Raw genomic sequence first — 21,025 nt, 5'->3', positions numbered from 1 at the left:
CTAACAGGCAGACTGTGGTGTGGGTCCAAATAGGACAGCAGATCTAGATCTATTACCCTTAAATTATTTAGGATTAATACATTCTGACTATGCATTTCTATTTTAACTGGGCATGTTGATAAACAGCCAGATTCAACCCAGGCTGCTACAGTTAGGACTGAACTTACTGTATATGGTATGCATACCACATGATGTATTTACTATTCTTAGAAAAGTTACTATTACTGATGCCGTGGCTGAGTGTAGATCTGGTGTGATAGAAATTGTCATAGAGTTGGATATTTAAATTGTGAGAAAAATTAATATACCTTCAATTGAAATTCAATTGAAATTTTATGTATTCTCTGTTATCAGGTCCAACATCACTTACTACAGTACCAACATGTGGTTGTTTTGTTTTCGTGTGGTTGAGTGAGAATGTCCTTTCATTTTGTCAGGTATTGTAAAGAAAGGATGGAAAGCAAGAGGGAGAGTAAGAAAAAAATCTTATCAACTAGACATTGCATTCAAGTGATCAATTGCACTGTTGATTGTTGTGGAAGCAGTTTAAGCATCAGCAGCCACCTGTACAGGATCATCCCTGGATGGCTTGAACCTTTATCCACTGAAAATGTTAAGATGACACACAGCTTTCTCCACTTGAGCCCCCTCAGATGAGGTTCACACACCAGCTAAAGCACTCTCATTCCTCTAAGGTGCACAAGAAAGTCCACATTAAAATCACTAGCAGTTGTATTGATATGGTGCTTATGGAAGCATTGTGCTTTGTAGTATTACATACTTAAGTCCAGGCTCTTGTCTGTTTTTCTGAAATGCAATGATGTGTTTCATGAAACCTGTTTAAAATTCCAGTCTGTTTTGTTACATTCCGAATGTGTTTTCGTGATAAAATGATTACACTAATCTTTTGCACTTTTACATATATGTGAACTCATATTCTGTTAACATTTCACAAGGCACTTTTGCCTGCAGGAGGGTCCTAAAACACCAATTATCAGATTTTGAATATTATATGAGTAATAATGTGACTGACCTCGGATACTGTGCTATGAGAGTTTTCTTGACCTTTACTGACCAGCTAAGATCATGAAACTGTATAGGTCTGAAAACAGAGCCAGCAAGTTCCAAGACATCCTGGAACACTGCTGGCAAGGCTGATGCAAAGTTGGGGCTGGGTAGTTCAGGAATCAGTGATAATAGAGATATTTGTGGAATAAGTCTCAAACAGCTTCTTCCCTGACTACATGCAGTATAATCTAATGGATTTTTATAAACTTTGCCGAGACCGAAATGATGCAAACAATCTTGCTTTGAATTTGATATCTGATTCTTGTGTTTGTGGCTGTTTGCGTAGATCGGCTGCGAATGAGTTTTACGCTGTGGAATTTAAAATTATTTTTGATTTTACCAATGATGACTTGACAAAAGTGTTTAGATACTCTCATACTCTTCAGCACAATTTGCCTACAAGGATAGTTGCATGTAGGTTCCTTGGTGCTTAACGTGGCATATAACTTACCATTGATATTGAAAATATGTCTTATAGTTCATATGAGTTTATGAAAATTATCTATGTTATGCTATGCATGTTATGTGTAGTAGAAACATCAGGGTGGGTGAATTTGTTAAGACCTACTGGATGTAAAAACTTTTCAAGGGTCCTCTCTTTGACTTTTAGCTTTCATTCTTGTCATTGCAGGGAGAACTGGGATCAGAAGGGCAAAAGGGGATCGATGGAGAGAAGGTAACTACTACTCTGTTCAGCAGACATATATTCTATACATAGCACATCAGCCAGATCTGGTTTCGTCAGGGAATCAATTCTTATAGGCTTTTCATTTTCTGTGTGGTGCCCTAGGGGTAGAGTGTAGCAGAGCTTTCTGTGTGGCTGTTTTCAGGTGCCCATCATATCTGAAGTAGATCTAAGTGTGTTCTAGCCAGCAATGTCCTTCTGCAGTGAAATTAATTGATATGTATGCTACCATAGGCCCAGCATACTAACGGACTAAATTCATTTTTGAAATGACAGTAATCCCCTTCTGTGTCTTTTCAAGTTAAACTTCATTGCATGCTCTTAAATCTGCCTGACATGATGAAACCATTCATTCATTAATTCATCTTCTACCGCTTATCCATTTCCGGGTCGGGAAGGGCACTGGAGACAATCCCAGCTCAAATTGGGCAAGGGCGGGGTGCACCCTGGACAGGTCGCCAGTTCATCACAGGGCCAACACACAGAGACAGACAGAGACGAACAACCACTCACGCTCACACTCAGACCTATGGACAGTTTAGAGTTACCAATTGACCTAAACATGATGTCACAGTGTTTTTTTTTTTTTTTTTTTCTTTTTTCTTTGAGTAAATGCATATGCATCAGACTGTAATTAACATTCTTCTGGGATCTTGTTGAAGCTCTCCAAACCACAAGCACATTAATGCTATTTAGTATTAGTTAAATCAAAGAGAGTGTTATGTTCTGCAGCATTTGTTTGCTCACACTGATGCAGTCTCAATAGATAGTAGCTTTGCAGATGGCCAGTTTAAAGTGTCTTAATAAAGGGACTTTTCTTTCCTTTTCCAACCTCCCCTCAAGCAGACAAACAGCTGCCAGAGAAATTGGCCTCCCTGCAGGCACTGCCCCAACAGAAACTCAGAAAAATCTGAAAACCAGTGTTAAAACATAAGTCTGTCAGTAGCAAAGATTATTGACTGACAGAAGCCAGCAGAAGTACTTGACATTATTTAGTATAAGTTAGATTGTTATGCAATTAAAACATTATCAGAAAGCTACTGGGATATTAATTTAATGAAAGAATTAGTCACATAAGTGGTATTATCAGTAGTGCTTTTATTTATGTGTGTATCCACGTTAAATATTCAAGTTACCACTGCAATAGTCGTTGTGTACTTGTTACTCACTCCCTCTTAACCCTTCATTACACAAAAGTGGACAGGAAATCCCACATGATTGTAACTGTGCAGTAATTTAAATAGAGTCCGTTCAAAGAAAAAAAAAATTGGTTTTAGCTGGTTGCAGGCTCTCGCATTAGTTTGTCTCCCCACAACCAGCATGGCCCGCTTTGTTCCATGGTAAGTAGCTATTGGCAACTTGAAAAGCCAGTTGACGTCACATGCATATTTGCATATGAATAACCTGATCAAGTTTATTTACAGAGAAATGTGGAGGAGAGTGAGACCACCTAACTGGAAATTAACTCAGTCCACATCAAAGGCTGACTGATTTGTAGTCACATTATTCAACCTGTAGTGACAGGATGTGAGTGTACATGACTCCTCAGTTTCCTACAGGCTTTGAATTTCCATTCACTGATTACCACTGGTTGTAAAACAATGAGGAAGAAAGAGTGACAGAGCTCTTGTTTCTTTGTATGAGCAACAGTTGACTGGACCTCAGTGGCACACAAACTGGAAAGAGCTGGAACCTTGTTCATCAGGGAGAGACTGAGAATGGGTCACTAACCCTTCTCTAAGAAAAGCAGCTGCTTGTAATATAGCTGGAAGCCACAGGTTGATGTCATTTGCTTTATGATATATTAGTGCACTTTTATGTGTGTAGACAATATCAACATTTCTCAAATCAAAATGAAGCATATAAATGTATGACTACATTTAACTGACGAAGTATGAAGTCACAAGGGAGCATTTTAAAAGTTAGATAGTTGCAAAGTTAGCAGCGTTTTAGCAAATGTGTGCTGACAAGCTGCATTGCTACCCTCTTTTCTGTGTGTGTGTAGAAGCCATCTTCATAAATTTGATTCAAACTTTTGTGTCTGTTCAGTCAATAGTTAGAGGTTGTAACATTTTTCATGATCCCCGAACACTCAGATATTAATTCATCCATTCATTCACGCTTTATGCCATAAAACCTCCAGGCAGATGATAAGATCAATATCCATTCCAACTCTCTCTGACCAGTATACTGATCTGGTCTGAGGCACAAATATGAGCATAGTAGGAAAGGAGACTTGTTTATGATCTTTGTGCATCCTATATGGTTGACTGCGTTCCCCTACATGCCTCTTTGGGATTTGTTATGCTGTGCCCCACTTCCTTCAAACAACTAAACAACGTTGGGAAATAGGGTCTGCCTTTAAAGCTTTTTGCCCATGATCACAGACATCTTAGCAGAAAGACAGTTGGCCTGGCTAAAAAAGATTCTTAATCATTTTAAGCTAACAAGCCACTGGCTGATACACCCACCTTCAGATAAACACTGAGGCACTGAGTACGATTTAAGGTAAGTGTCACATTGTGACAAAATATCATAATGACTGTTCTGACAGAGTATCCATTTTTCAGTCAGTGATCTTAAAAATTGTGTTGTGAAAAAGGTTGGTATTTTAATTTCCAGCATTAACTGAGCTTAGCGAATTTATCCAATAACAGTCACCTACTTATATTCTCAGCTGTTAGATAGTCAGCATTAGATTAATTACAATTTGTTTTCACTAATTTATGAGAAAAAAAATATGGGTCTAAATGCATATTTAGTTTGATTAACTGGCGTTTGTTCACTATTGAGAGTACTGCAGGTTCTGTAGGTGAAAATAAAGTGACCTCCAAGTCAATAAAAAGTAGTCGGATGAACGAAATAGGATGTAGGTTTCTACATTTGATTGTAAACAAAGTAAAGGCATCTGCAAATAAACTAGTTTGATAATTTTTAACCTATTTACTATGTCCACCAAATTACTTGTCCCTTCACTGCAATTAGCTCCTGTTCCATTTTTAAAGCTTGTATGTTATTTAAAGATTGAGTAGACACCTGAGAAGACAGAATTCTCTGAATGAGCATGTGATCTTGTATCGTTTTGCAGATACTCGTCCTGTGGGAAAGAAGGAGTGCAAGCTGTGTTATCTTGGGGGTAATCCAAGTTACATTTGTGGCTACATGATGTTCAGCTCAAGAGTGAAGTGACATGGAAAAGGAGTCAAGCAACACTGATAGAACATGATATCCTCTCCACTAGAGGATCTATTGCAGTGAACTCTGATATCCTGACACATTGTGCCTTTGTTTAGGTTACCTTGATAAACTGTATTTATTTACTGAGTGTAGTAGACATGCAAATACACTGTCTTTTTCTGCGCTCAATGTCAGTGTGATTAGTGTTGTACCATACTTAATGCGGTAGTGTATTGCTGAGCAAATGGAAAGTCACAAAAGGCATTTCCTGCCGTAACCTCCCTGGCATTTGTAGGCCGGCACTCAAGATATCTATGTGACTTTGAGATCCTGTTCCACAGAGCTTTACAGGCCTGTCATTCAGTATAACTACATATTTCCACCAGAATCATCAGACTATTTAATGCATCTAGAAAATTATGTAGTGCCCCCCCCAATCATTAAATTATGTACAATAGCTACAACTTGCACTCATTCTTCCACTTGTCAGACAAGAACACCGACCTGCAGTTGCTTTGGTTGTTAAAATGTGTAAGCAAAAATAATTAGACTGCATTTGTACATCCCTGCTTCTCTGGCTTTGTTTATTTACTTGTTTTAGTTGTCTTGGGCTAGGGAGTTGCCAGATTGTCTTGTGGCCCCACCGCTACAGGAGTGACGAGACACAGTGGTGTGTGTAATTAGCAGGCAAGTGTACACAGCTCCCCACAGTGTTCTGACCTCATGCTGCAAGAACAACAGCCATACAGCCATCTCCAGCCTATTCCCAGCCGTGTCTCTCTCCTTCACCTTTTCCTGTAAATGAAACAAACCTGTGGCTCGCAGCAAAAGCTAACAATTTATCCAGGATCTCTAGATCTTATCTCTCTTAATCTCACTAAGGACCAGATATGGGTCTATGGATTCGTGGCTATTAGATAGAGGGGCAGCATCTTAACTAGGGTACAGCATGTAGTGGGATGAAGAATGATAAAAAAAAATAATAGATCTTCTCCTTTATGGTGTCATTAGATGTTACCTCACAAATCATCACCATTCATCATATTTGAATAATTTAGTGTTCATCTGTTGATACCGTTTAACAAAGCAAAGCACTACCTGACATTGTGATTCAAACTATATCGAAAATTATATTCAGGAATTTGGATTTAAGGGATTGTTTCTTTATGACCCAAATATTTCCCTATCTGTTACTTTCTAACATCTTTCCTGTTTCCTGAAAATCATATCAACATTTACAAAATATCTATTGCAAAATACATAGATACTAGAAGTGTATAGTCTTCTGTGGATAAATAATAAGTCCTTGTCAGTAGTAACATTCAAATATAAATCTTTTCTATGACACCTTTCCTTCTACAAAATGGATGTTCTTATTTAAGGGATGCTAATGTTATTCCTCTTTTAAAATTCTCTATGGGTTGAGACCTGGAAGAAAAGAAAGAAACGGGGTGAGGATATTGTGTCTCATAGCCACACAAGTCAAATATATAACACTAGTCGCTAACACTTGATTGCACAGCTTTTTAGAGCAGTGAGAGCAAAGCTCTGTTTTCTTAAATATCTGCTCCCCTGACAGGAATAATTGAATATATTGTATATGTCTTCTCTGTTACGTGAGGGCACAGTTTCAATTGATTTGCATGAATTTTTCATTTCAAGTGAATAATTCTAAAATATTCAAATAAAAAACATTAAAAAGTAGTTACACAAAAAGGTTATTTTTGCCTCATAAATAAAAAAATGCATCGAACATATTAAAAGCACAAACTCAGAAAACTTGGTGGAGGTTAATGGCGGCAGAAAAATTTAAGCAAATCTAGTTAATGGTTTGTTTATTTAGTATTTGTCCCTGAGTTTTAATGCATGAAAGGGGTGCTGAAAACCAAAGAAGTAATGCTTACTTTATATGGATGTGGTTCTTATTCACCTTAATACTGACAAGTTCAGATGCTGTGCAGCTCGCCAGTGCCAAGCTTCTTCATAGATCTGGAGTCTTGGGATTATCTGTATTATCACACAGATGAGCCAAATTTCTCTGAAAATATGCTTGTTTGTTTTTTTCTCAGCCAAAGTTTCTTTTGTCATACAAAATCAACAACCACACATACACCCAAGAAACGGAGCATCAGCCTCCTTGAGGAGACAGACCGACTTGCTCTCATGTGGAAAACTTTTTAAATTCTGAATCCTTCATTTAAAACCTCTTCCTGAACTTTTGAAATTGAAATGTTTGCAAGTCAAGAACATTTGTGTGACAAAGTTTGTCCTCTGTAGTTGCTCAAAAAGGTTTGCAGCTTACATTCAAAAAGAAAATGTTGATTGACTAGCTCAGCTTCAGATTTACCTGTAAAACATAACCGTCAAAGTTTGTATCTTACAGTATGAATATCCATATTAATGGTATTAATTAGTAAATATATCTTAAATATTAGAGTCCTTGGCAGAGTTTGTCATTTTAGGATGGAAATGTGGAACATCATTTGCATTCAGAAGACCTTCAGTGGTCTTCGACATTCTCCAAATCTCTTAATTTTACTTGAGGGAAGAACATAATTTTTTTTGAAAAATATTCTATGTGCTGACCTCTCATGCCCTAAATAGAAGGACATCAGATTAGAAATTTCATCAATGCTTTTTATAATCCAATCCACAGTCCATGCACACACGCACACATATGTGTGTGTGTATATATGTGTGTGTGTGTGTATATATATATATATATATATATATATATATATATATATATATACATATATACATATATTTATTATAGTTTCCATAGCTTCTTTTTATGTTGGAAATTAGATCAAATTGACAATTAGCTCTGTATTTGTTATGACTGTGTGACTGATCTGAAGCAATACCGTTTTAGATTTTTAGTTGTTTTTTTTTCCCGCTTAACTCAGAAGACCTTGTGTTCTGTTTTTTAAATAAAGAGAAAAGCAAATGACTGTTAAGGATCACAATAACGAGGAAAAAGAGTCTATATGGCAGGACATTTACTGTAATAAGAAGACAGGTTACCCTTGTTACCCAGATGGTTGCTCAATTTTTACAACACTAATCAAAATACGCCTCTCCACTTGACTCAACCTGAAGCTGTTTACATCCTTGTCAGATGGGCCTTTCACCACATCTATTGTATTAACTCAAATGTGCTTTTAGACCCCTCTGTTATATTTCCTCAACAGAGAGCTGAAGCTATCAATCTAAATAAAGAATGTGTATTATTTTCTGCCAGCTACGAGGGGAGAAAGCCCTATTATTGACAGTGTGTGTTGTGTGGAATGAGTGCCAACATGCAGTCTGATACAATCATGTCAAATCATGTCATTTTAAGTACAACTGGTAGGAAAGCTGTTTTAGAGGTTTCCATAGGGACAAATATTTTCCACTATTCCTGTGGCTTCTGTTTTCTGAATTGGGCTTTAACACGAGGCTTGCAGGGAAAAAGTAATGAATTTGTCATGTCTCTGGTGGAGCCAGACTTAATATGATAAGGGTAGGTAATCATCTTCTGCAGATATATAATTCACTATTAATAGCCTTTCTAACTCTAAATTTAACCATGACAAATTATTGTATTTCTGATTCATTTTACACACTGCTCACACTCCCCATCTTTCCTGCTCCCCGCCTAACCTATTTCAAAGAGTTGCTGCTACTGGCCCAAATGTGTCACACCTAACAAGGCTTGCTGCAAATTTAGCCTGTCAATATGTGTCAAGCCTCATTCATCAGCTAACACTCTTTATCTCGGCTCCCCCTCTTTCACATTTCACCGCCAAGCGGCTTGACTTTGCCCAGAGCTTGCGTGGTTCAATCCCACCCCCAGGTCCATTGCTGCAAGCTGTAAAAGCAGTGACAACCCCTGTCCTTGCTGTATCTAAGTGCACTGAGGGAACACAGACGCTTGGGGTAAACAGAGTGGAACCAGCCGATTGTGAATCTCTCAGCAAAATTTTGGTACATGCGCCTACTGGTGACTGACGTTATCTGCTTCTTTCTCATTGACTGCTTGTGACAGACATGAGTATCTCACACCTGCATGAGATACACATCTACTGAGTGTCATCGTACTGACATACAGTAACACATACTGGGTCATTTTTTAATGAGTTTAGTTCATTGCCTCTAGTAAAAATAAATATATCTCTATATATTTTTGTTCCTAGGGTCTGAAAGGAGACCCAGGGCCAGTTGGTCCCGTTGGTCCCAAGGGAAACAAAGTGAGTGAGTCCGCCGTACAAACTGGACTGGACTAAATTACACCATAAACTTTACAGTTTTTGTTTTTAAATTAAAACAGATACTTCAAGGGATCTAGTTGATTTATATGAGCTGTAATCACTGTTTCAATAGTGTGTTTTCCCATCTGTTTGAAGTGCTGCTGTGATTGCTGCTCCAAACATGGCCAGCGAAAGAATATTGTTATTGCTGTCATAACTTAGCAGGCCATACTGATGGTCATTTACAGTAGCCTTTATCCCAACTGAAAGAAAATGTTCCACTCACTATATTTGTATATTCATAGGGAAAGCTGTTTGTATTGGACGTACCCAACAAAATCCCTTTATCGTTCCCTCTCTAAACATATCTTTTATGGGACTAAAGGCTACTGCAAAACTGTGGATTGCACACTATTACCTTCTTTCCTCAAAGAGCCCCTTTATTTTAAAATATTGTATATTCAACTTTTTTTTTTAATCAAAGCGTACTAATACAACAGATACATTAGAATGTGCCGTCTGATGCGTCATGACAGATCTAATTGTTATTTATTATTACTATCAGTGCTCATTATACTTGTTTCTGCATAAATGTTACCTGAGATTGAAAGATGCTGGATTCGTAAAAGACGATACTCTATTCACTGACATCACTGACATGAATTTGATAATATCTTGTTGCAGTGCAGAAAATATTGGTCTTTTTAAACTTAGCTTTTCTTTTCATCTCACAGTGGGATTATTTTCATTGTATGAGATGAAATGTTTTTCCAGTAATTAGTTGCCATATCTTCTGCTCCTTTATTTCTCTCCCTTACTGGGGCTTTTTTCCCCATTTTATTTATTTATTTATGTATTTTATTTTATTTGCTTTCTTTTGGTAGAACTCACCGCATAATTGTAGGTGCAATGCTCTGTCTGCCAGCCTTGAAGATATAATGAGGTCTGTGTGTTTCTGTGAAGACAACAGAGAATCAGAGAGTATTTTATCCTGTTTTCCGGATGGGGGAGTTGAGCTAGGTGGGAGCGTGGAGAGCGTTTGTTTGTATTGAAACTGACAGAGGGAGGCAGATTTGGAAGCACAAAGTAATGAGTCCCCTGAATATCCCATAGCAGACATATTTAAGCTGTGACATTCACTTTGACAATAAAATGGATATGAACTACAAGCAGAATTTTTTTTCTTTCATCCACATCTGATAAAAGGGTATTGCCAGTTGTCCACTGATTCTCAACTCAATGCTTTATATAGTAAGGTTGAGATTGTACGCAAAAGCTGAGGGAACTGCAAAAATATTGGACAGTGATATACAAGTCTTATATGAAAAGACAAAAAAAAGAGGCAGCAAAAAGTGTACAGTATGAGATCATTGTTTACATTGGCTTATGCTAGCGTCAGAACACATCTATTTTTCTCCTTATATGACTGTTTGTGACTGCCTGTATGTCACAGTCACCAAACAATGTTATCATACCTGTCCATTGTTAATACTGCAAAGCTTTTACATAATATGGTACAGCTGTGTTATTTTAAGGCCTGTCACATTTATATAGCACAAGCTTACTTTCCAGTTTTCTGAGTGTTAAAGTCATCAGACAGGTTTCATTTCATGACTTACTATAAATACCATTAAATGGTTTGGTATAGCACATTGTGCGTATATTGAAATATTTCTGCTATGCATAATCTCATTTTACCTGACCTTCAGCATGTTACTGCAAACACGATGAGCCTATGAGGTACACGTTTAAAAGTCAATAGTCAGTGTACAGATTTAGCTGTAGCCATTTATGATGCACACAATATGTTAAAGAGGCTTTTGGAGTTCTCACTAATGATTCATTCACAGGGTAACGTGGGTAAGCCTGGAGTGCCGGGGCTGTATGTAAGTTCACACCATTTCATCTACACCTCATTATGCTGTCTATACAAGTAAAGAAATTCAAAAAGAACAGGAGTAATGTTGTTCATGTGGCTGCATTATGCTGGACTGAGCTTTGTAAATATCACAGCCTTTTGGCTGAGCAGGCACTATACACACCTGGCCCACAGAGATTGAAAGTGAGGCACTCAGGTGAGCAGTCCCTGTGTCACATTACCATCGCCTGGGAATGGGTCAAACAAGGGGCAGATAGAGAGGGCTCAGTGGGCATCCCCTCATGGGCCAAAAGGCTGGAGATGAGCAGCCAGGCAGAAAAGAATGGCGCTCCAAGCCTTGGGCTGGTAGCGGAGGTTGACAGGTAGTCACTGTCTGTATCTTTCATGGGTGAGACGTGGATGTACTGGCCCTTTGATGGCCCCTACAGATGTCTAGAATTTACAGACACCTACATAGAACTACACCAATTGGGTTATAATTGGATGGGCTATACTGGGGCTTCTTATGTTGTGGAGAGGACACAGAACAACATAAATGTGCTCATTCATTCTAGCAAACACAAACTAAAGTTGCATGTGCCAGCAAGCTGTAGAAATATGTACTCAGATACTTCCATAGCCACCTCTCAACACATATAGTAAATTTGTGGGCACAGATGCATACGTACAAACAACTCCATGGTTACACGAATTGTAGCCAGGGAGTTGACGGCTTCTGGAGATTAGAGGTATACTGCGGGTGGTAAACTAATTACATACACATCATGAGGGGATCAGCCTGCCAGTTTTAATCAGTGTTAGTGTGATATAGAATGCTGTCCCAATGATTCTGTCCTGCCATTTTACAATACCCATCTAACACTACCCCTCTTTCTGGTGCTAATTTTACAGGACAAGGAAAAATAACAATCTTTCCCTGACCAGCAAACATGGCTTTAGTTTAGTTTTACTGTTTCACTTCATTCCATGAAACTTTGTGATCAGAAACTCTATGCTCACCAACCAATAAAAAACAAAAGAAACATGAATTACTGATTTATTAGCAAGGAAACTACAAGGAGACTAAAAAATGTTTTGTCACTGGGCGGAGCTGTCACTCTGCTTTCAGCTGCTTTTGTAAAATGTTTTGGGGCTTGTTTGTTTTTGGGTTTTTTTTTTGTTGTTTGTTTTTTCGTTTTTTTACTGGCTGCTGACTAATGTAACAGACATGCGCATTTCTGCACCTGTTTCCAAGAAAAGTCAACAGTATTTGACTTTTAGTTGCCGATTGAAAGAGGACACCAATTATTTGGCTTGTTTTTGAAAGATGAGATGTTGAATGTGGCCTTGTGTCCATTCTGTGGCTCAAAGGATAGATGACTCTGTCTGCCCTTTTCTGACAGTGGCCGGCAGGGTGTCTGGGGAGTAGAGCAACAGTCACGTCTGAACTTCTCTTGGGGTCACTGCAGCCAAGGATAATTACTGTAGCTCATGACCAATTATGTTGCTTGCCTATAACTGGTCACGTGTTGTTGCTATGTGCATGAACCATGTGAATTGTTTCCATACTGACATACATGTTTTCAATTGTTTAATTATCAGGTTAACAAAGAAGGCTTCAAAGGAGATCAGGTATTTTATTTATGTTTACATTATTTACATTATTCACTGACAAAACAACTTGTATTCTTGAGTCTATGTTTTCTTCTTAACATTAATTTATTTGCCATATTCAGGGCCACCGAGGTGACAAAGGAGAAAAGGTAACTAATTAATCACCACATTTAAGTAACACCTCATTTCTGTGTGTTTTTCTTGTTTGACAGAGAGTGCACATAATATGTTCTCAAGCATTTAAACACAACTATTAGGTTCATCAAGCAATTACTGAAGCACCATAAGCATATGTTATTGCACACACACAACTTCAAAACTAAATCACGCCTCAGCATATACCTTGATTAACTTGTTAAAGAGTTTCTTATCAAGCTACTTTGTAGAATAATGGAATGAAGCTCTGATCAAGTGAGGCTGCAAATTGCCTATTAGGAGAAGATGGTGGAGAAGTTACCTAGAAACTGTCCATGAGTGAGAATAAAAACTACAATTGCACACAGCCTATGCTGCCTATTCTTTCAATTTTAACTAAGATAATGCTGTCTTTCCCATCATTGCAAATAAGCCCACTAGTTCTTTACTGGTATATAAAGAACATTTGGCATCAACCTGTCTTATATCACTTTTTACAGCCATAATCTGTTCTAGCAGTACTGAATCTACATGAACATAGCACCCAATTAATTACGATACATATCCTTTCCCTAGGGATTGGCGGGGGTGCCAGGTCAACCAGGGGAATCAGGCAAAGAGGGCAAAAGGGTGAGTAAATAGAAACATTCTGTCAGTTGTGTGGCCTGCCTAGTGGTTGTACTGACTTAGCTTGGGGAAATGCCAAACAGCAGCTGAGAGGCTGTTGTTGTTTTTGCAGGAGGCAAAGATGATCTGTGGCAAAGGGATTGCAACAGATCTGGAAAGAGGGAAGGGGTGGTGTGGGCCTGTTGTATGACAATTAATGAATGGGCTCCATGGTCATGGGGTCACATGCACTTAACAGTGTGACTGGCAGCACACATGGTTAGGTTCCACTGGGTTTTATGGACAGTGTTGAGTTTCCTAAAAGACCAGCTTGGTTTGGACCAAAGTCCATGACTGAATCAGCTGAAGCCCTACATCATATTTATTTGCATCTCACCTTTTAAATGGAAACTCTGTGGTTGGGAGTGTAAATTTCAGGATCTTCATGCATTTATGCATAAATAAAAAAATAAGCTTTTACTCCAATATTGTCTGTTCAGGATGGCTTTTGTTCAAAGCTTTGTAATGTGAAATTTCAAGTGATTATGCATGAATAGTTCACGTTTGTTATTTGCATGGGTATGGTATTCTAACATTTATAATGTAGTTGGTAAGCCTTGCATCATTATGCTGGGGTGAACATTGCCTCATTGAAAGAATGTTATTGTTCCCTGACACCACAGCTGAAAGGCATTGTTCATCGACAGGTGGAGAGAGTGTCCTTTTGTGTCCAGTTTAATTGACTTGGTGTGAATACCTTTGAGTATTCCTGTTTGTCTTAATACTCAGAAAATAGCAAAAAATAAATACAATTTGTCTCAACCGCAGCAAAATACAAAATATAAAGCATCGTGAGCTGTAGAGCACCCATAAGTAGGTCAGGCAAATGTTCTTTTCAGATTAAGCAAGAGCTGAGATGACGCACAATACTTGAGACATCTGGATGCAAGTATCTCAAGAATTCTACCCTTCTGTGCGTGAATTCATTTAAAACTCAAAACTTGTTCAAATAACGTTAACAATGTATGACTTATCATCAGTTGTGTTATTTCTCAATGGATCATTTCCCCCAATACATGAAGTAGCAGAATCTGTTGTCAGGGAAAGTGAGCTTGTAAGATAGTGCAGATGTTTATTTGATGCATTTTTCTCTCTACCTCATTAGTTGGGGGTTATTTTATACCTAACCTCACTTAAGTAGGGACTGTGCGTCAAAGGAACAGGGTGTCAGAGGCATCAATTATGGTGCTCACTTTTCTTGTGGAAAACAGTCTTATGATGAATCATTCAATCATAATTGGTTCTAAAGAAAAAGAAAGCTCTGTTTTTGATGTTGTGTCTTCTTAGTTTCCTTTATAGAGATAATATTTCTTGCTCTCTTGTAGTTAGTGCTTTTTAAAATTTTGCCAGTAAATGCCTTTAAACTTGCCATCTCAGACTTCATGCTGCTGTTGTTGCTGAAGACATAGTTGTGATCTATTAATACTCTGTCTTTGATGACTCACTGACTTGACTGACATGGTGACTGTTAATGTGCTAAGGTTTCTGCTTATTCTTAGCTCCAGGAGTCACATGTGGCCTCAAAGTTGTTGACCAACCTGTGTTTCTGCAGTTTGACAGCCTATTTTAGGAAGGTGGACATGTATCATTATCAGGGGCTAGCTAGTGGCCAGCTGATACAGCAAGAGATTCTCACCCAATTAGCAACTCTTGCTCAGGCTTGCAACTCATTGGTGTCACACAGAGCTAAAGCTGCTGTCCAAATGATGCAAAATATAATGATAGAGACTGACCACTCCACAAACTTCATAGAATAGCCAGGAGTGAAAAGCTTTCATAAGGCCTTAGATTCAAGCTAGAACATCTCTCACACCGTCTACTCCAATTTATTGTTGAGGAAAATATGACCACTCTAAGCCATTTTGATTTACTTCAAGGAGATATAGAGGACATTGTAACGAGGAGAAGAAGAATGATACCATTTGCACTGATCCTTTTCCGAAGCTTAAAGCAACATATGCAAGAGAGAATATCAAGGGCAGTCACCAAATGCCTTCTTTGACCTCATGTCTAACATTCACAGAATCTTGATTTTACCTTATTAGCTTGATGGATGACTAGTTCAGTTAGTCAGGGCCAGTCCAGCCATGTCTAAGAATTTATGGCAATGTGTTGCCCCTACATTACACATTGCCATTAATAGTGATTTGAATGGCTTGGTTTTATCCATTATAGATGGTATTGGCATGGAATGCAGGCAAAGAGTAGGACTTTGGGATTCAGAGGCACATTAGAGCATATCTAAAAAGAAGGTAGGGAGAACAAGTAAAATGGATATGTACCCGTTGCTGCCTGTGGTGTGCTAAAATATTCATCGGGTGCTGTAATGGCGTGCTAAGCTCTGTGTTGTCATTGTAGGTTGGCCCTGTCCTACGCAGACCGGGGAGGTGAAAGACATGCATGTTGAAGGGATAACCTTGATATTAAAGGGTTTTTATTTTGGTCATTAGTTATGCTTGTGCAGCATGCAGTGCACATAAATACCTGTTAGATGCCCATCAACAAATATGAGGCTCTGTATGATTAAGTGCAATGAGTCTACAAAAGCTTTGAAGGATTTTGTAGCGGAAGGATTGAAAAAGTACCAGATTTAATCATTTTAACTGCTCAAAATAGGACTGAAAACCCATCCTTGGTCAATGCACTTTGCTTCCATAAAGCCAAAATACACAGGAATACCACGGCAAGCTTGGTTTACTCATGTCCTGCCAAGTCCTCCCAGCATACTCTGCTCCAGTAGTTGGCATAGGTTCATCACTGTGCAAGGCAGTATGTTGCCATGGATTAATAAATAATCATGTTAATAAATCCCCCATTACAAGGTGGGTCTCTGAGTTTTAATCCATACCTAACACCACATTAAGTCATATTAGCTGTATAAATACACCAGTATAGAAAAATTAGGCTTTGCTAAACCAGGGTCCCTGACGAATGCCATGTTGAGTGTTTGCCATAGAAGATATGTGGTGTTTTCATACATAATGGACAAAGATTAGTTTTTTTTTATTGGTTGTTTGTTTTTTTAACTTTGCATGATCAATAGCTGTTTTTCTTCACATAGATTCATCCTGTTGATAAACCATACCTTATTTTCTTTAATGCATTTCACAGAAGGCATTTAGGTTGTATGAATACAAAAGATTTGCAATCAGCTTTAATCAGCTGAGGATCTCAACTGTGTCAAGGATTCCCTGTCTTCTGCTTTGGAAAATGCACGTGCCTGACAGATGTGCGGCGCAGTGTTTGTTCTTATTAGACATAGCTGTGCTAGTGCAGAGATGATGAAACTCCAGCAAGCCCTAGAGGAAGCAGAACTGTGACTGCTCTGTATATGGATGTGGTCTCTTCCAATGAATAATGCAGTGAAATCCTATTATTGGTTTATTCATTTATTTAAATGTGGTTAGTTTGTTATTTCTTTGGTTATTTTACTTAGAGAGTGATCTTGATGAACACTTGGCGAATTATACAGATTTGTAGCTGGCAAGTTGCAACTCTGATAAAATTGTAGGTGGGTAGGCTTTTTTTTTTACTGTGCATGAAGTCAGTGGATTCTGTAATCTTTGATGCTGCAAGGAATCAGACAACAGTTGACATTCTCAATTTACTGTCAATCTCTCTCCTGTTAAATGGCTCCTGTTTTTCATTGAAATATTAATCTGCATCGTTCAGCTCCAGGTGTGAGAGGATGACACTGTGCCATTTAGCAAAATTCAAAATAAACCAAAAAGGCCTGGAGTAAGTTGCCAGAAAGACAACTCTAGATGACCTAATAGACCCTAGTAGGGCGAAAAGCTATTAACAGAGACTTTTTTCATTTTAAAGGAATAATTTTCTCATGAAATCATATGATGTGCACTATCGATATTACCAATAAAAGAATCTGCCCGACTATTGATAGCTATTGAAGAAGCATAACAAAGTGGAGCTCTAAGATATGACCGGACTTTGATTTTGCTAACAGGTTATTCATTACTAATTACAGTGTCCAACAGTTTATTTTTTTAATTTCAATTCTTTCATTGTTCTCTTTTAAGTTATTCAAAGGCATTTTCATGTAAATCCTTTTCATGGAGATGTGTTGATGTTTTTAGATGGTTCTCTAACAAGATGCAGGAGCATACATTTCCTTTTAAATTAGCTTTGATGTATTCGTAGCTTATGACAGCAGACATGTGGTGGCTCAAAGCTTGTATTAGTTTGCTTTTTATTTTCCAACAAGCACATATCAGTGAAGTCATGAGACCGGTTCAGACTAGACATGTGATCCTTATGCTGGAAGTCGAATGAAATAAGAGAACGGACTTAGAGTAAACATGATGTTAACTTGTTGGTTATTTAGTCAGCGAGACACTTTCTCAGGAAGGAGATGCTCTTCAGGTTATTTTTTGAGAGTTGGCTCTTTGTAAAATAATATGAATCTGTATTTCAAAACCTCAATCCCTGCCACATCACATTTGTTAGTTGTTGCCATTTCACATCATGTAATAGCAAAGTCCAACATCAGTGTATGATAGTGATGTTCAGTTCCTCAACTGTGATAAAGATTTTGAAACAACGAAACTAAGATTAGCAACAGCTGGCTGGACACTTTAAAGTGCCATGGAAATAATCTGTCAAAACACGATAAAAGATCATCTTTTGTGCCTCTGCTTGGCAACTCTGCCAGCCCACTTTTCTAAAGAAGAGGGAGCTATGTGCTCTTTTGGAAATGATAGTGGTGTTTACATTTTCCATTCTTGTCCTGTGCTGAATGACTGAGACAGCTGTCTATATGTCCTGACCGAAAGCACAGGCATATTTTCCACATATTTTCCTCTGTCTCCCTCACGATGACACATCTCACATTTTGTACGTCCACTGGGTACTAAACTACACGTGAATTGTTTTCTCCCAGACCAGGCAACAACTATGTAATCTTGCACTTATGTCATTTTTTCTCCCACTGAACTGTTGACCATTTTCTCTTAGCAATGGGCACATAGAGCCTGTGTGCGTGACTTCATCATGCTTAAATGTCTACGTGTGTGGCTGTTAAACCATGAGGAAAAACATCATTTTGCTTCAATAGAGATGCCCCGGCCTGCAAAAAAATATTCTCCTGAAGTGAACTTACTTGTTCTGTACTAAACCAGGCAAAAATCACATTTTTTATATTGTATTACTACAATTAAGCCTTATATTGCAATCGCACTATCTGTCAAAATAATAAATATTGGCTTTTTTGCATATCACTCAGCCTTACAGGGCACCAACATCACGCTGTAACTGGATTGCTTTATGTAGGTGAACTAGGTGTCATGTTAGATAAAATAGCATTCCTCAACTCTAAAATGAAATGTATGCCCATTGCACATACCTTTTGTGATTTAACCTAATTGAGTTTGAAAAAGCATGCCGTCTCGGGAAACTAAAAGCATGCTGCAACTGGAATTTAGATGCCTCCCCCTCTACAGGGCCAAGCAAATGTTGTTTTGAAATAAATGAGCCACCACAGCATATATAATATTCATATAATATCTGATGGACTTGGCTCAGGTTCATTTGGATCATTCTGGCTGTCTGTAGAGACTGAAGCAGACAGTGACATTGATAGGGAAAGAGTTATGGTTTGGTTTGCGGGGACTGGAACATTTGGCAGCTGCTTCCTACTCCATAGGTGGAGGCAGACATGAACAGCGATAAAACTGTAACAGACTGTTGACCTCTACCAGAACACCTGCAGAGTGAGATTATTAAGTAACGAGTCCCTGGTGAGAATAGCAGACTTCTTGCCAGAAGTTCTCCATGGGAGGCTGCCGCTGAGTTTGGTGATACAACAAATGCATGAAATTACAGCAGTTATTTGATTGGAGTCATGCTTTTTGTTGTTCATGTCAGCACACAGCTACAATGATATTATGTCTGCAAGGCTTTCTTAACAAGGGCCCGAGTTGTGCATTTACATTTATAATTCTGACAAGCGGACTTTTTTTCATATTTTGTTGTATTTTGAAATGCTTTCAGTCAGATTTGTCACTGTTCTATTTAATACACTTTCTTATAATAAACATAAATTCTATACATTTTACATCAAAGATAAACAATTTTGTAATTTGCAAATAATAGTCACTGCATAATAACAAATGTAAAAGTATAACTTGTTAGTTCCAATTAGTGTTCTGTAAAATAAAGTGCAAGCATATATTTTGAATAATTACAAACTGAAGAAAAACACTGTATGTCTTGTATACTTTAAATTCAGTGTAATGCAATTTAATAACCAAAACTAGCGCCTGTTAAACAACTGTAATGGTATATTTAACCACTGAGATCATTAAGTTAATATTTCAATCAGTTTTTATATATGGTGGTGAAAGCTGCATTTGTAGCTTCTGTAGCGGCTTGACCTAGTGAAGCTCAATGGCACACAATGAAGAATTTACAGGCGAGCAGGGCTCACAGCTGAGATTTTCTGACAAGATTTACACTCTGTGATTTTACAAAAGGGGGAAGGATTTGTTAACTCTTTGTTTCCATGAATGGAAGAGGTTATTCTCTTTCTCTCTCTCTCTCTGTCCGAGACGAAAATGGCGAAAAAAATCCAGAGAGCTTGCCATGCTTTTGACACCTGTATTACACCAGGAGGTAACACGTTTGCCCATTGCACAAAGCCATTAATCTTGTCAATGTCAAGTGCTTTGGGAAGGAGGATGAAACAAAGATTTGACCTGATTGGGTATGAAAAGGTCTCCCATTTGGGCCCAGTTGGGACAGAGGAGAGTTACAGGAGGAAGTGTTTGGCACATGCAAGGACAGATGCACAGCATTTTGATTTATCTCTATGACTCTTGTCTTTCCCAGAGAGCCCTACTATGGCGACATCCATGGGTGTCCAGAATAAACACACATTAATTGGCCTATTAATTACAGAGATGAATATAGGGGGCAAGGCTTGGAGAGAGCCCCTTTGATTGCACATTGTTCACTGGGTTTTAAAGCGATTTTGTGTGTATGTTCGTGTATGTCTGTAAGTTTACGTGTGTAAGTATACAAGTGAAACGCTCATGTTCAACAAGGGGTAATTTAGGTCAACTTATCCTCTGAGCATTACATAGGCTTGCTATACTTGGCCAGAGTATGGCTCTCATTCGCAAATCTATGACTTAACATCTTTCTCAGGAGACAGTTGTACCACACAGCAGGGACACTGCAGGCAAAATCTGTTTCCCTGCTGCTCCAATGTCTAAAATCATCAGGGCCTGGGCCAGGTCCATCCCAATGGCTTGTGTCTAATACCTCTCCAAAATTTTCAAGTGTTGTTTCAACGTCTGCCAGGTCATACCAACACTAATAGAGTGTCATGTGTCAAATAGAGTCAGCTGAATGAATTGACTTGACTCTTTGAGGTATGTCACTGGACACGAGGTGACTGGCCCCTGTGACTGTTACAGGTATCATAGCCAACACAGCGGCTTCAGTCATCTAAACAATGAGATTTCTCTGGCTCTGCACAGTCTAGTAATATACAAACATCCTCTCCTGGCATATTAGTCAATTTAGGGGGGAGGCAGAGTTTGAGAAATGCTGAGAATGTAAATACCTGTAACA

At 38.3% G+C, this 21,025-nt stretch overlaps 1 protein-coding gene across 3 annotated transcripts in view; it reads left to right on the top strand.

Moving 5' to 3' along the window:
• The window catches only part of LOC115055795 (collagen alpha-1(XIX) chain), an 88,748-nt gene that overhangs the window by 17,613 nt on the left and 50,110 nt on the right, over window positions 1–21,025 (top strand). The window contains exons 11-16 of one of the 3 annotated variants that reach the window (XM_029521817.1): window positions 1,700–1,744; window positions 9,109–9,162; window positions 11,013–11,048; window positions 12,623–12,652; window positions 12,757–12,783; window positions 13,346–13,399. In XM_029521817.1, coding sequence (XP_029377677.1) covers window positions 1,700–1,744; window positions 9,109–9,162; window positions 11,013–11,048; window positions 12,623–12,652; window positions 12,757–12,783; window positions 13,346–13,399 — 246 coding nt within the window. The remainder of the gene's footprint in view (window positions 1–1,699; window positions 1,745–9,108; window positions 9,163–11,012; window positions 11,049–12,622; window positions 12,653–12,756; window positions 12,784–13,345; window positions 13,400–21,025) is intronic. The other 2 variants (XM_029521818.1, XM_029521819.1) reach the window with 2 other exon arrangements.

Source organism: Echeneis naucrates, chromosome 15, assembly GCF_900963305.1.
Source record: "Echeneis naucrates chromosome 15, fEcheNa1.1, whole genome shotgun sequence".
In the NCBI taxonomy this organism is placed as follows: Eukaryota; Metazoa; Chordata; class Actinopteri; order Carangiformes; family Echeneidae; genus Echeneis; species Echeneis naucrates.
Note: the sequence above shows the minus strand (reverse complement) of the source record. Positions and strands in the feature narration are given on the sequence as shown.